Raw genomic sequence first — 15,188 nt, forward strand, 5'->3', positions numbered from 1 at the left:
TTGCACAGTGTGTGTGAATTATAAGTCATATCTACCCAAGCCCTATCTATAGGCACACCAGGATTGCATGGTCATGAGAACTAACCCACACTTCATTTCCATGACTGTATCACAATTCCATGTGCACCAACCAGTCAAGTTAACCTGCCTTTTTGCAGTATCCAAAAAACATAAGTGGAAACTGTACGCTATATGTTGAATCTGAATAGAGCAGTCATGTATTACTTACAAGGGACGCAGCCCCAAAGGAAGAGCAATATTTTTTGTAGTGCACATAACAGTGAATCGGTTCTCCCAGTTTCACATGGAACCATTGTAAGATGAATACTGCAGACTATTGATGCATGATACACCCAAGCAGGTAAGCCATTCAATAACAAACCTAGACAGGGCTCTAAAAATCTACTGACCACTTGCTATGGTGAGTTTTATTTTATGAGGTCAAGCTATTCTTAGATTCCACTCACCCTTCTAACAAGTGGACAAAGAACAGATGTTCTGTTCAGTCAGAAACTGAATTAGCAATTAAGATGCCTTTACATCCTATTCTTGTCACATTTGCTCTGTGTTCAGAGAAATAGGTCAAAAATCAGTTTGTTGTCTTGCAATGCAAATACTTTTCCTTGTGACTGCAGACTTACAGGATTTTGTAAGGTGAACTGTCTGACCTGTGTAAAATAAAGGGCTTTTGGTATCAGGTTTTTCCTAACACACAACATTTATATAACTAAATCTACTTTACAAACATTTCAAAATATATTTCAGTAGCTGTGAAAGACCATTTTTTCTACTTTTGTGTGATGAAAAACATATTTTAATAGAATGAAAAAATAAGTCAGAACACTTTATTTGGTGATGTGCAAATGATAAACGTTTTCTGAAACCCAATTGTGACAGATTATTGTTAATACACTATATAGTTTTATCAGTAAAGCTGTAAGTTAGTGGGAAGGTTTTTGGACATTGGAAATTTACTGTGTGTAAATGACAGTGCACTACCACATCATGCCTTGGTAATATTTTTATTAAAAGTGAGTGTTTAAACATACACTGAAAAACACTCCTGCCCTGTTGGCAAAGCTATTAGTAAAGTCAGAGGCAAGTCAAGCATGGATGATGTGTACCCTGTATGTGGACTAGATTTATCATACATGGGGCAAACGTTTAATGTATTTAATCAAACAAAAGAGGATTGTTTTACAGCAGAAATGCTGAAATCACATATTTGAAGGTGCTCTCATATGTGAGAATGGAGAAAAAGGTGACTGTAAAATACAATATTTCCCTAGGATCACACAATTTGAGACCTGTTTCCGGGTCAAGTACATTACAGTTAGGTCAAGTAGATTATTCAAGCTACTCGACCTGCAGGTCTAGTAACATTTTTATGATTTTTCGGGGCCTGCTAGGATACATTCCATAAGGATAACAGGAACAAACACTAGGCTTGCTAGTGAATGCCTCCCATCAATGACATATGCATGGTCACCACATGGTCATGAAACAATCCACACTTTCACAAAACGTTGTGTGAATATCCATGCATACTGGAAGGCACTGGTGGGCCAAAAGGTTCTTAAACAGCTTTTTGACCACACACCTACTTCATGCGACCTCCAAAACAGTAAATACAGCCACATATTCATTCATGCTGCAAAAGAACAGGGGCCCTCATTGCGACCTTGGCGGGCAGCTTCAGCCGCACGCCAAGATAGGACCGCCGGGCGGCCGCCAATGCAGCCGCACTACTGCCGCGGCCATTTGGAGATCTCCGCTGGGCCGGCGGGCGGAAACCTGGTTTCCGCCTGCCGGCCCAGCGGGGATCTCGGCTGTAACATAGGAGCCGGCTCCAAATGGAGCCGGCGGTGTTGCGGCTTTGCGATGGGTGCAGTTGCACCTGTTGCGCTTTTCACTGTCTGCTATGCAGGCAGTTAAAGCTCCATTGGGCCCTGTCAGGGGGCCCCTGCACTGCCCATGCCAATGTCATGGGCAGTGCAGGGGCCCTGCGACTCGCCTTTCCACCAGCCTTTTCCTGGCGGTTCAAACCGCCAGGAAAAGGCTGGCGGGAGGGGGACTCGTAATCCCCTGGGCAGTGCTGCCCTGGCGGATTACAACCGCCGGGGCCATTGTGGCGGAAAACTGCCGGCCCCGGCGGTGCTACCGCGGTGCTTCCACCGCGGTCGTAATACCCCAGGAAGCACCGCCAGCCTGTTGGCGGTGCTTCCGTCATTTTAGCCCTGGTGGTCTTGTACCGCCAGGCTTAAAACGACCCCCAAAATGCCTTGCCTATAACAGTAGTTTTGCAGTGTGAAGCTATTCTGGATTCACAGGCAGCCCATCCACCCACCTCCCAGTGATGGGACTATATGTGAACAAAAAGGTAAAGCCTTAGAAGAAATAAAACTATTCACTACAAGACACAGGTCACCATAGCAAAAGAAAAAATAATCTAAAGATGAGGACCCCATACGGTGCATTGTGAACTTTCTGTTAATGTCATAGTGGACTGGCACTGCCACAGAAAAATATATATTTTTTAAATTAGGGGCAGTTCGGTATAGAACACCCAGATGGTGGAATAATGTACAATATGGGGATCCAGAATAGCTGTAGTTTTCAAAACAAACTGGTATGACAGGTAAGTAATTTTTTTTTATTAACCACTTGGACGCCATTGATGTGACCTTTATGTCATGACTGCTCATAACCGGGCGTTATTGACTTGAAGGCCATGTCAAAGCACTTGCATGTGCAGCCGCTGTTGTGTGCTGCTCCTGTGCCACCTCCCCACCTCCGTTTCCTAGGAAGCCGACTAGACACTGAGATTTCAAAATGGCTCCATAAACAAACAAAATAATGGGATGGCCTACTCTGGCATCAGGCCATACCTCCAGCCAAGAAGCAATATTACTGTTTTTCTGCCCTCATGGGAAGCAGATAGGTTAGCCCCAATTGGGGGGTTTCCCCTTAAGTTGCCCCCAAGGAGTTAGAAAGCGCACTAGATACTAGGAAGTTCGATGGCATCTGTCGCTGTAGATACACATGGTCTGCATTAGCTCGCCATCTGGTGTTGGGTCGGAGTGTTACAAGTTGTTTTTCTTCGAAGAAGTGTTTTCGAGTCACTGGACCGAGTGGCTCCTCCTTCTGTGCTCATTGCGCATGGGCGTCGACTCCATCTTCGATTGTTTTCTTTCCGCCATCGGGTTCGGACGTGTTCCTGTCGCTCTGAGTTTCGGAACGGAAAGATAGCTGAAAACTGAAGATTTTCGACGGTATCGTTGCGATCCGGTTCGAGATAAACACATACGACAACGCATTGAACATCGAAGCGCTTCGGTGCCCTTCGGGGTAGATTTCGGCACACCGTCGGGGCCTAGTCGGCCCGACCGCGTGGAGAACAACGCCGATGGAACGGGCCCCGTTTCGATTCTGCCCTGAATGCCACAACAAATATCCTTATACGGACCAACACTCGGTCTGTAACCTGTGCCTGTCACCCGAGCACAGCGAAGAATCCTGTGAGGCCTGTCGGGCGTTCCGGTCCCGAAAAACTCTGCGCGACCGTCGAGCGAGAAGACTGCAGATGGCGTCCACGCCAAAAGAGCATCGACAGTTCGAGACAGAAGAGGAACAGGAGGAATCCTTTTCCATCCAGGATTCAGACTCCGACGAACTCGACCATCCAAAAACAGTGAGTAAGACGTCGAGATCAGAAATTAAAAAAGGCAAAAAGGCCCAGGGGACGCCACTGCCAACCGGCCATGGCTCAACCCAAATTCACGGTGACCAACAATCGGCACCGAAAAAGGCCCATTCAGTGTCGAGATCGTCCGACTCCGGTCGAGACACCGGCACGCAGCCTCCTCGGGACCGAGAGAGTGCTAAAGAGAAGCATCGACACCGAGAGTTCGGTGTCGACACGGATCGACGCCGAGACAGTGGCGCCGAAGATCATAGAGGCCAAGATTTTTCGGCACAAAAGAAGAGGAAGGTTACCTCGGAGCCGAAAAAACAAACAACAGGGTTTTCGGAGCCGAAAAAAGCACCAACAGACCCAGTTTCAGGCTCCTATACTGAAGAACTTTCTATGTCTTCACAAATGAAAAGACACAGATTTGAACAGGAACTGCAATCCACTGAAGTGGATCACACGCAGAAGCGTATCTTTATTCAGCAGGGGACAGGGAAGATCAGTACCCTTCCACCTGTCAAAAGAAAGAGAACACTTCAGTTTGTAGCACGAGAGGCTCCTCAGCAACAAACAGCAAAGACGGTAACACCTCCTCCCTCGCCTCCACCTGTAACTCCGGCTTCACCAACTTACACCCCGTCACATTCGCCAGCTCACACCGCCATGAGCCACGACGACCAAGATCAAGACGCGTGGGACTTGTACGATGCACCAGTGTCTGATAACAGCCCAGACACATACCCAACTAGGCCATCACCACCTGAGGACAGCACAGCCTATTCACAAGTGGTGGCTAGAGCAGCTCAGTTCCATAATGTGGAACTACACTCTGAACAAGTAGAGGATGACTTTTTATTTAACACCCTCTCCTCCACCCACAGCTCCTACCAAAGCCTGCCTATGCTCCCAGGCATGCTTCGCCATGCAAAGGAGATCTTCAAAGAGCCAGTCAAAAGCAGGGCAGTAACGCCTAGAGTGGACAAAAAATATAAGGCGCCTCCTACGAACCTTGTATTCATCACCTCTCAGCTGCCACCAGATTCTGTGGTGGTAGGGGCTGCCAGAAAACGGGCAAATTCACACACTTCTGGGGATGCACCTCCCCCAGATAAAGAAAGCAGAAAGTTTGATGCAGCCGGGAAGAGGGTCGCTGTCCAGGCAGCAAACCAGTGGCGCATCGCAAACTCACAAGCGCTGCTAGCGCGATACGACAGAGCCCACTGGGATGAGATGCAGCATCTCATTGAACATCTCCCAAAAGATCTACAAAAAAGAGCAAAACAGGTTGTTGAAGAAGGTCAAAACATTTCCAACAATCAAATACGCTCCTCTATGGATGCAGCAGACACAGCCGCAAGGACCATTAATACGTCGGTTACCATCCGTAGGCACGCATGGCTCAGAACGTCTGGATTCAAGCCGGAAATTCAGCAGGCCGTACTTAACATGCCAGTAAACGAAAAAATGCTGTTCGGTCCGGAGGTCGACACAGCCATAGAAAAGCTCAAAAAGGACACTGACACTGCCAAGGCCATGGGCGCACTCTACTCCCCGCAGAGCAGAGGATCTTATACCACCTTCCGCAAAACACCTTTTAGAGGAGGGTTTCGGGGTCAGGCCACACAAGCCAGTACCTCACAGTCCGCACCGTCCACCTACCAGGGACAGTACAGGGGAGGCTTTCGGGGCCAGTATAGAGGAGGGCAATTCCCTAGGAATAGAGGAAGATTTCAAAGCCCCAAAACCACTACCAACAAGCAGTGACTCACACGTCACTCACCCCCCCCACACAACACCAGTGGGGGGAAGGATAGGTCAATATTACGAAGCATGGGAGGAAATAACTACAGACACATGGGTCCTAGCAATTATCCAACATGGTTATTGCATAGAATTCCTGCAATTCCCTCCAGACATACCACCAAAATCACAAAATTTATCAAAACACCATTCACAGCTTCTAGAGATAGAAGTTCAAGCACTACTGCAAAAAAATGCAATAGAATTAGTACCAAGCACACAAATAAACACAGGAGTTTATTCACTGTACTTCTTGATACCAAAAAAGGACAAAACACTGAGACCAATTCTGGACCTCAGAGTAGTAAACACATTCATCAAATCAGACCACTTTCACATGGTCACACTACAAGAAGTGTTACCATTGCTCAAAAAACACAACTACATGACAACCCTAGACCTCAAAGACGCATATTTCCATATACCAATACATCAATCACACAGAAAATATCTAAGGTTTGTATTCAAAGGAATACATTACCAATTCAAAGTATTGCCTTTCGGTTTAACAACCGCTCCAAGGGTATTCACAAAATGCCTAGCAGTAGTCGCTGCACACATCAGAAGGCAGCAAATACATGTATTCCCGTATCTAGACGACTGGCTAATCAAAACCAGTTCGCTCACACAATGCTCAAACCACACAAATCAAGTCATACAAACCCTCTACAAACTAGGGTTCACCGTCAACTTTGCAAAATCCAACATTCAGCCAAGCAAAGTACAGCAATATCTAGGAGCCATAATAGACACGACAAAAGGAGTAGCAACGCCAACTCCACAAAGAATTCACAATTTCAACAGAGTCATTCAACACATGTCTCCAAATCAAACAATACAAGCAAGAACAATACTACAGCTCCTAGGCATGATGTCCTCATGCATAGCCATTGTCCCAAACGCAAGACTGCACATGAGGCCCTTACAACAATGCCTAGCCTCACAGTGGTCTCAAGCACAGGGTCACCTTCTAGATCTGGTGTTAATAGACCGCCAAACTTACCTCTCGCTTCTATGGTGGAACAGTATAAATTTAAAAAAAGGGCGGCCTTTCCAAGACCCAGTGCCACAGTACGTAATAACAACAGATGCTTCCATGACAGGGTGGGGAGCACATCTCAATCAACACACCATAAGAGGACAATGGAACATACATCAAACAAAACTGCATATAAATCATCTAGAATTATTAGCAGTTTTTCAAGCACTAAAAGCTTTCCAACCAATCATAACCCACAAATACATCCTTGTCAAAACAGACAACATGACAACGATGTATTATCTAAACAAACAAGGAGGAACACATTCAACGCAGTTAAGCTTATTAGCTCAAAACATATGGAAGTGGGCAATCCACCATCAAATTTGCCTCATAGCACAGTTTATTCCAGGGATCCAGAATCAACTGGCAGACAATCTCTCTCGAGATCACCAACAAGTCCACGAATGGGAAATCCACCCACAAATTCTGAACACCTACTTCACACTCTGGGGAACACCTCAGATAGACTTATTTGCAACAAAAGAGAACGCAAAATGCCAAAACTTCGCGTCCAGATACCCACACAAGCAATCCCAAGGCAATGCCCTATGGATGAACTGGTCAGGAATATTTGCTTACGCTTTTCCTCCTCTCCCTCTCCTCCCTTATCTAGTGAACAAATTGAGTCAAAACAAACTCAAACTCATTTTAATAGCACCAACGTGGGCAAGACAACCCTGGTACACAACACTGCTAGATCTTTCTGTAGTACCCCACATCAAACTGCCGAACAAACCAGATCTGTTAACGCAACACAACCAACAGATCAGACACCCAGATCCAGCATCGCTGAATCTAGCAATCTGGCTCCTGAAATCCTAGAATTCGGACACTTACAACTTAGCCAAGAGTGTATGGAGGTCATAAAGCAGGCCAGAAGGCCATCCACTAGACACTGCTACGCAAGTAAGTGGAAAAGATTTGTTTGTTACTGCCATCATAATCAGATACAACCACTAGACGCAACTCCAAAACATATAATAAATTACTTGCTCCATTTACAAAAAGCAAGGCTAGCCTTCTCTTCTATTAAAATACACCTTGCAGCAATATCTGCATACCTGCAGACTACCTATTCAACTTCCTTGTATAGGATACCAGTCATCAAAGCATTCATAGAAGGTCTTAAAAGAATTATACCACCAAGAACACCACCTGTTCCTTCATGGAACCTAAACGTGGTCCTAACAAGACTCATGGGCCCACCTTTCGAACCCATGCACTCTTGCGGAATACAATTCCTAACCTGGAAAGTTGCCTTTCTCATCGCCATTACATCTCTGAGAAGAGTAAGTGAAATTCAAGCGTTCACAACACAGGAACCTTTTATACAAATACATAAAAATAAGGTCGTCCTACGACCTAATCCAAAATGTTTACCAAAAGTTATTTCACCGTTCCATCTAAATCAAACGGTAGAACTACCTGTTTTTTTCCCACAGCCAGATTCTGTGGCTGAAAGAGCACTACATACATTAGATGTCAAAAGAGCATTAATGTACTACATTGACAGAACAAAGAACATCAGAAAGACTAAACAGCTATTTATTGCATTCCAAAAACCTCATGCAGGTAACCCAATATCAAAACAAGGTATAGCCAGATGGATTGTTAAATGCATCCAAATCTGCTACCTTAAAGCAAAAAGACAACTGCCCATTACTCCCAGGGCACATTCAACCAGGAAAAAAGGTGCTTCAATGGCCTTTTTAGGAAACATCCCAATGCATGAAATATGTAAGGCAGCCACATGGTCTACGCCTCACACATTCACCAAACACTACTGTATAGATGTGCTATCCGCACAACAAGCCGCAGTAGGTCAAGCTGTATTAAGAACTCTATTTCAGACAACTTCTACTCCTACAGGCTAATCCACCGCTTATGGGGAAATAACTGCTTACTAGTCTATGCAGACCATGTGTATCTACAGCGACAGATGCCATCGAACTGAAAATGTCACTTACCCAGTGTACATCTGTTCGTGGCATCAGTCGCTGAGATTCACATGGGCCCACCCACCTCCCCGGAAGCCTGTAGCAGTTCAGAAGTTACCTTCAATTTTGTACATTTGTATATATATTATTTAAACCTTTAATAGGTACATACTTACACATTTCATTGCGCGGGCACTATTACTATAGTACAACTCCTACCTCACCCTCTGCGGGGAAAACAATCGAAGATGGAGTCGACGCCCATGCGCAATGAGCACAGAAGGAGGAGCCACTCGGTCCAGTGACTCGAAAACACTTCTTCGAAGAAAAACAACTTGTAACACTCCGACCCAACACCAGATGGCGAGCTAATGCAGACCATGTGAATCTCAGCGACTGATGCCACGAACAGATGTACACTGGGTAAGTGACATTTTCATTTCACATCTGGGCAAATCAAAGGGATGGGGCCATCCCACCCTTTCACTGGGCCACACCCCCACCCAAAAGGTTCAGTACAGTCTTTCTGCTCCACCGTGAGGGGCAGATGGAAGCTTGTCCCTGTAAGAAATGTGATTATCATTTGGGGTGGGTGATTGACCACCTCAAGGAATACTCACAATCTTTGTCAAGGTAAACCATCAAAGTCACTAAATTGCCTGAGCTAAGTCCCCTTGTAGCTATGGCAAAGAGCATACAGCTTTATCTTAAGGCAATGAAAAGTATTTGTGCGGTACCAAAACACTAATAATGTTGCAAAAGAATAAAAAATCCAAACCAAATTAGAAAGATGTAGGAAAACCTAATACCAAAACGACACCAAAATCCAACAAAGGGCACAGGAGATATGAATATTTAAGGTTTTAAGTACAGATAGGACCAAAAAGCACAAAGCACCAGTGTTAGTCACTGGTTGCAGTAGACCGTGATGTAGGCATAACTTGAGGTTGACCATGATGGTGTGTACGTTAGAAACACCAACCAGGTTCTTCTTGGTTTTGCCTTCTGACTTAGGCCTTCTAAGTCCCAACCCATCACAGAAGTACCATTCTAAAGCCACAGGATCTTAGGGGAGGCATTTACAGATTGATAGGATATCACACAGCAGGGCCACATCCAGGTCCAGTTGCTAAGGGGCAGCTGGGTACTTCCAGGAAGTCCACTTGTAGCTTGTTGTAACCCTGTAGTTTGAATAGGATGTCACGTAGTCCTGGAGCAAGAGGGAACTGCTTCCAGGTTCCTCCAAGGCCACAGACAGCAGGTCCAGTCCTCTTCTGATCTACTGCAGGTCCAGGACGTTTTCTGAAGTGTGTGCCTGGATGTGGCACATTCATACCTGGTACTAGCTAGTGGGTTGGGAATGACTCAAAGTTCCTGTTGGACAACCCCATCCACTTTAGGCATTTTGAAGATGGTGAAAGTCTTCAGCCACACTAAACTTGGGCTCTGAGGGCTGCGGCTGTGTTTAGGGAGTGTGTAATGGTAATACTAAATGGAATTTCCACTTCTCACTCTAAAACCCAGTTTGAGGCAGCTCAATGTACCCACAATAACCCCGGAGACAAAAGTCTGGTAGGACAAACGCATAGTCCTTCAGCAACCAGCCAGCGGCTCCACAACAATAAGATGGTATTCTGTTCTTTCCACTTTCAAGTGTGCCCCAAACGTTATATGAAAACCCAAAGACAGACACCTAGTAGGACAAAAGCAGAGTCCTTTAGCAACCAGACAGTGGATCCACAAGGATTGTCTTGGGATCCTGTTCTCTTCCATTTTGAGTGTTCCCCGAGTGTCATACGCGAGCCCAGAAGACCTGTCAAGCAGGGTTTGACACTCAAACATGATGTGACACTTTGGTGTGAAAAAGGTTGCCCACAGTCCCACCCTGCATATTCTGTGGAGTTCACTGAAGGAATTCCTACCCATTCAGGTCAGCCTATTGTTTGCTCTTGGGAGACATTTCACACCTATTCTCACCTATTCTAAGCTGATTACTCACTGGGAGCTTGCTGGGACTTAAGTTAATTAGACTTCTGACAGTTCGGATAGGTAAAGGGTAAGTTAATCAAAGTAACTTTTCTGTAATATTTATTAATACTTATTAAAAATCTGACTTCATCATTTAATTATTTGATTTTACCTAGGACGGACACAATGAAAACAGCTTTTGGTGCTAGCCACTGTAATTTAAAAGGGAGGTTTTTACCTGTCAAAATGCTTATTTTGACAGGTCGATTTGCAGTATATACACTGCTACAGTCAGGCCACAGTGATTTGCCTAAAACCATATATGCACTGCCACTTTAGTGGATGGTACAATAGGTGATGCTGTGCACTAAAGGCATTTAGCTTCCAGGCCCTGGGGACACTTTTGACCATATACTAGGGACTTTCAAGCAAGTTAAATATGCCAGTGAGGAGTACTCTAATTCAACCATGCTTAAGGAGGAGGCACAGACACTTTACCCCTGGTTATCAGGACTAAAGTGCAGAGTCCTAAAGGAAGCAAAAGGCAGAAACAATCCGGGTGACTACGCAGAAGGCATATTTCCTACAGTCCCCAATATTTGCCCTCCCTAGGGGGCGGAGTAGACAAAAGCTTACTAGGCACCAAGGAATTCATAAGCAATTAAAATAAAGTGTGGTGTGTCCCACCCTGAGATTAGGCAACACCGTACCCCAAAAGGGGAATGATACTCTTTCTGTTCCTGTGGGAGGCAGATTGAGTAGGGCTGTCCCCACTCTGCCCCTAGTGAGTGGGAGGTAGAAGGCCCACTAGAAACCAGGGAATTTATATTTGGGCAAAACATTTGGTTGGGGGGTCCCTCCCTGCTATTGGGTAATACCCCCACAATAAAAGGGGCAACCCATTGTTTTTGCCCCTCATCCCTGTCCCCTGGGGGGAGGTGGCAGAATGAGTTAGCACTACAGGGGTGGAGGACAGAAAGCCCTCTGGGTGCCAAGAGTATTTTTTTACAAAGTAATGACGAGGGGAGGGATGGGGTTTGGCCCATCCTGACATCAAGCCCCACCTCCACCCCTAAAACCTCATCAGTGTTTCCACTTCCCTACGAACTAAAGCATCCCCATTTCTACAGCAAGTGAAACAAAATGTTGGTTCTTCTAGGTTCAGTTTTTCGTATGCGGAATGGCTGCACTATTCAGGCTTGGGTCGGCCGGCACACAAGGACATGTGCCAAACCCAGACGTTTCTGAGAACTAGATACCCAAGAGAGTCAAATGTGCCTTGTGTGGATCCCATGTCGTTGTCCTACCCACAGTGCTGTGCAAACCCCAAACTTTGCCTCATTTTCACTCCCATTTCTCTGATCAAAACTTCCAGAATCTGCAGGGATACACAAAATTCTTGTGTGGCTCAGCCTAGCGGTGGGAACAGATAACACTTTTCTTTCTCTTCTTATCAGGACTACCTCTATGTAAATGCAAAACTGCTTTAAGATGTTTTTTATACAACTCTGCTTGTTCCTAAAAGCTGAAGCGTGGATCCAGCAGCAAATCTTTCATTGCTGCAATTTTTTAACTAAAATATGTTTTCTTGCACAGTTTTTGCTCCACACTCCCCACCCTAAAACAAAACTAAATAAACCTGTATTTTGGCTATGTTCCTGGTTCCCTCCATGGAAATATACAAACCCTGGGTACCTTTAAAATCTCATGGATGTTGGAGGAAAAAAATGAACATTTGGCATAGATACCTTTTGTTGAAGAAAGGTTTTAAGGTTTAAGAATGCAAACTACCCTAAACAAAAACAAGCATTTGCAATGTAATGGGTCTCGCGTTTGCTCGAGTTAAAGCTATTAGTGTTGTACATTCCTAACTATACTTTTCTTGCCACACAAACTGAAATTAAAAAGTAAAACAGTTGACATAAGCAAACTGGTTCAAAGCGCGAAGGAGAGACACAAAAGGAAAAAGAAGTTTGCTCGCATTCAAAGTTATCGGCAATAGTGCTGTTATCCACGTAACAAGGCAGGAACAAACTCGCCTCAAGGAGGGACAACCGTAAAGTACTTACCAATAATAACAAATGATTTTTGAAAGGCAAGCCCATGAACGAGTAAAAGTGATCGGCGTGCAGTGGGCGTAGTTAAAAGCCCAGATACATACCAACACGTTGGAAAAACAGCGCTGCTATGCTTGACCTAAAAAGGGATTAGCACCATCACTGCAGTGGGTGGGGGGGGGTTAAAGCATAGCAGCCAAGTGATAATGTGTACCTAGTTGGTAAGTTACTGGCCCACTGACGTTTATTCAGTAGGTGAGTACTAGCACTTAGCCAGAAGCAGCTTTTGGGAGATAATTAACACCTGGACATCTTATATTTCCATTTCAAGCATTGGACTGCACTTTTCCATTCATAAGCAGTGCTGTATTGTAACTGTTGCTAAGAAGTTCGGGCGGTATAGCTGTAACGAGCCTTACTGTCCAGGTAAATGTACACTAGCTGCGCTCAGGTGTAGGGCGACTATAGGCATCTCTGTTAGTTTTGTATTGTGTAAATGGTAAACTTTATTGTCATTCCCCAATAACAGTGCTTTCATTTAATCAGTCAGTCAAAATGAATGTATTCGGTTTAAAATTACAGCCATAAAAGTGCATTCATTGATACCAACTACAGTAACAGTGCTTTCTCTCTCTCTGTTATCAGGTCCACATGAGCACCCATGTCTGGGACAGCAGCCACCCCAGAGTGACGCGACCTATGCCCCCTGAGCCTGTGGCACCACCTCTCTTACCAGGGCCTCCTAACCAGACACCACCCAACATTCCAGCTGGTGAGGACCCTGTGCAACTAGCCAAGTCGGGGCCACTGTCTTTCTGGAACCAGTACACTGCCTTCCTAGCTAGGAGCTCTGAGAACCCGACTATGGATCCAGCATCCCCCGCACCCCAAAGCCCTCGCCCTCCGAGCAGAGCGAGTGATGTCCCAGAAATCACCAAGCCCACTGCAGAGGATGCTTGCCCAGATGCAGTGGAGGTGTAGTTCCTGCTTCATTGTAGCAGGAGCTCCGATAGAGAACAATTGTTGCAAGAGACGGGACATGTCAAATAATGAGTTGTGGGCGCACTTTAGACAAAGTGGATTCTTTGAGACAGAAGGATCTGTAAACCACTGGAAATAAGGTTTTGTTCCATGCCAGGGTACTATGAAGAGGCCCTCCCAATAACGTCTCGGTTGCAATGTCATCTCCAAAATGGGAATAAGACTTCTTAGAATGAAGGCTCTTTGGGTTTTGTGGATTGGTCAGTGAATCTTTCCTCCATCAAGATCCGTGAAACAGCCAACCTGGTGGCTAAAAAGTGGACACATACCGCTCAAATTCTGATAGTGTGACAGTGAAATGTTTTGTGTTTTAATCAGAATCCTCGCACTTCCCTGTTCCGCAAAAAATACATATTAAGTGATCTTGCGTGCGCATGAGGTTGTTGGATGATTCACTTCACATTCACAGTAAGACAGAGGCGCAAGGGGGGCATTTGGCAAACCCAGGAGTATTCAACCTCAACTGACGAGAGGAGATCAGAAAATGACCACATACCATTAATTTGCTTAAAAACATTGCAGCACGAGGTCCTTCCAGTTTATAGTGCCACAAAGAGAGCGGTCTCACATACTGTTGTCATCATGTCTCTTGAAATATGCTGAGCACGCGGAATCTGCTCATAATTCCAAAATTTTGCACATTAAAGTGCATGAATAATTCCCAGTCCTAGATGTAGATGTTCATCGTTATTAAGGGATTGCAGCTGAAAAACGAGGTGAATTTTCTGTCAGTGGAGTCTGTTAAAGGAAGGGCCCGAGTGCCGTAAAAGTCAAGTTTGTGGTGAAGCACGAAGACTGGAGTGTCCTTCCTGTTATGAGTGATTACAGATATCACGCTGGCCCCACCGGCAGAATCAGCGAGTAGACCCAAGAAGGTGAAACAATATGATCTGACAGCGATGTGATTTTTATAAATATTTTGTTTTTAGCTTTTCTCTCAGAAATAGCCTGTTCTTTTTCTAAGTCACAGACAAGGCCAACAACCCCCGCCTGTAGATCCTGCTGATTTGCTTTACTGTCTCTTTTGAGTTCTGAACAAAATACTTTGACGGACAACAGGGGAAAAGACATTCTCCCTTAACATTAGTTGAAGTGGACGGTAGGGGCTGGTAGAGGCATGTGTGAAAAGGTCAGGGCAATGCTGTATAAGTAGGGTGGGGTGGTAGAAACGTATTTCCTGTCATGCTATGCTCCTAGGAGGCTTCTGTCTTGCATATGAATGTTTGGCAGCTATTTTGAAATCTGAGTGTTTTGTGCAATAGATTCGCTTCACTTTTAAACTAAGATAAAACTGCATATTCTTTAATAAAAAAATACACCTTCACTAAGTGAATATTCTGATGATATATTTAAAAATGATACATTGGAGTTAGGGTTTGTATCAAATTGCAGAGAATTATGCAAATATGTAAATAGAGTACATATTTTCAAAACCATAAACCGTTATAGCCCCAGACATGGAAAAGAGGTCGAACAGTACCAAGCGTGGGCACTAAAGGACTACAGTCAGAGAATCTACTGAGCTAGAAAAAGGATTACACAAGAACTGACTGGCGCAGCTGTATTTCGGAGCATACTCGGGAGCACGAAGAGCCGTCCGCAAGCAAGTTGAATGGAAAATGTAAGGGTGATAGGATTTAAAAGATAATAAA

The 15,188-nt window shown here is 44.9% G+C and overlaps 1 protein-coding gene across 3 annotated transcripts in view; it reads left to right on the forward strand.

The window, feature by feature from the left end:
* Positions 1–14,860, forward strand: part of SALL2 (spalt like transcription factor 2) — a 193,606-nt gene extending 178,746 nt beyond the window's left edge. For all 3 annotated transcript variants that reach the window (XM_069238261.1, XM_069238260.1, XM_069238262.1), the window contains exon 3: positions 13,141–14,860. In XM_069238261.1, the coding sequence (XP_069094362.1) occupies positions 13,141–13,476 (336 nt within the window). In that variant the 3' untranslated portion in view covers positions 13,477–14,860. The remainder of the gene's footprint in view (positions 1–13,140) is intronic.
* Positions 14,861–15,188: the final 328 nt, after the last annotated feature.

The sequence above is a fragment of the Pleurodeles waltl genome, chromosome 6 (genome assembly GCF_031143425.1).
Source record: "Pleurodeles waltl isolate 20211129_DDA chromosome 6, aPleWal1.hap1.20221129, whole genome shotgun sequence".
Lineage (NCBI taxonomy): Eukaryota > Metazoa > Chordata > Amphibia > Caudata > Salamandridae > Pleurodeles > Pleurodeles waltl.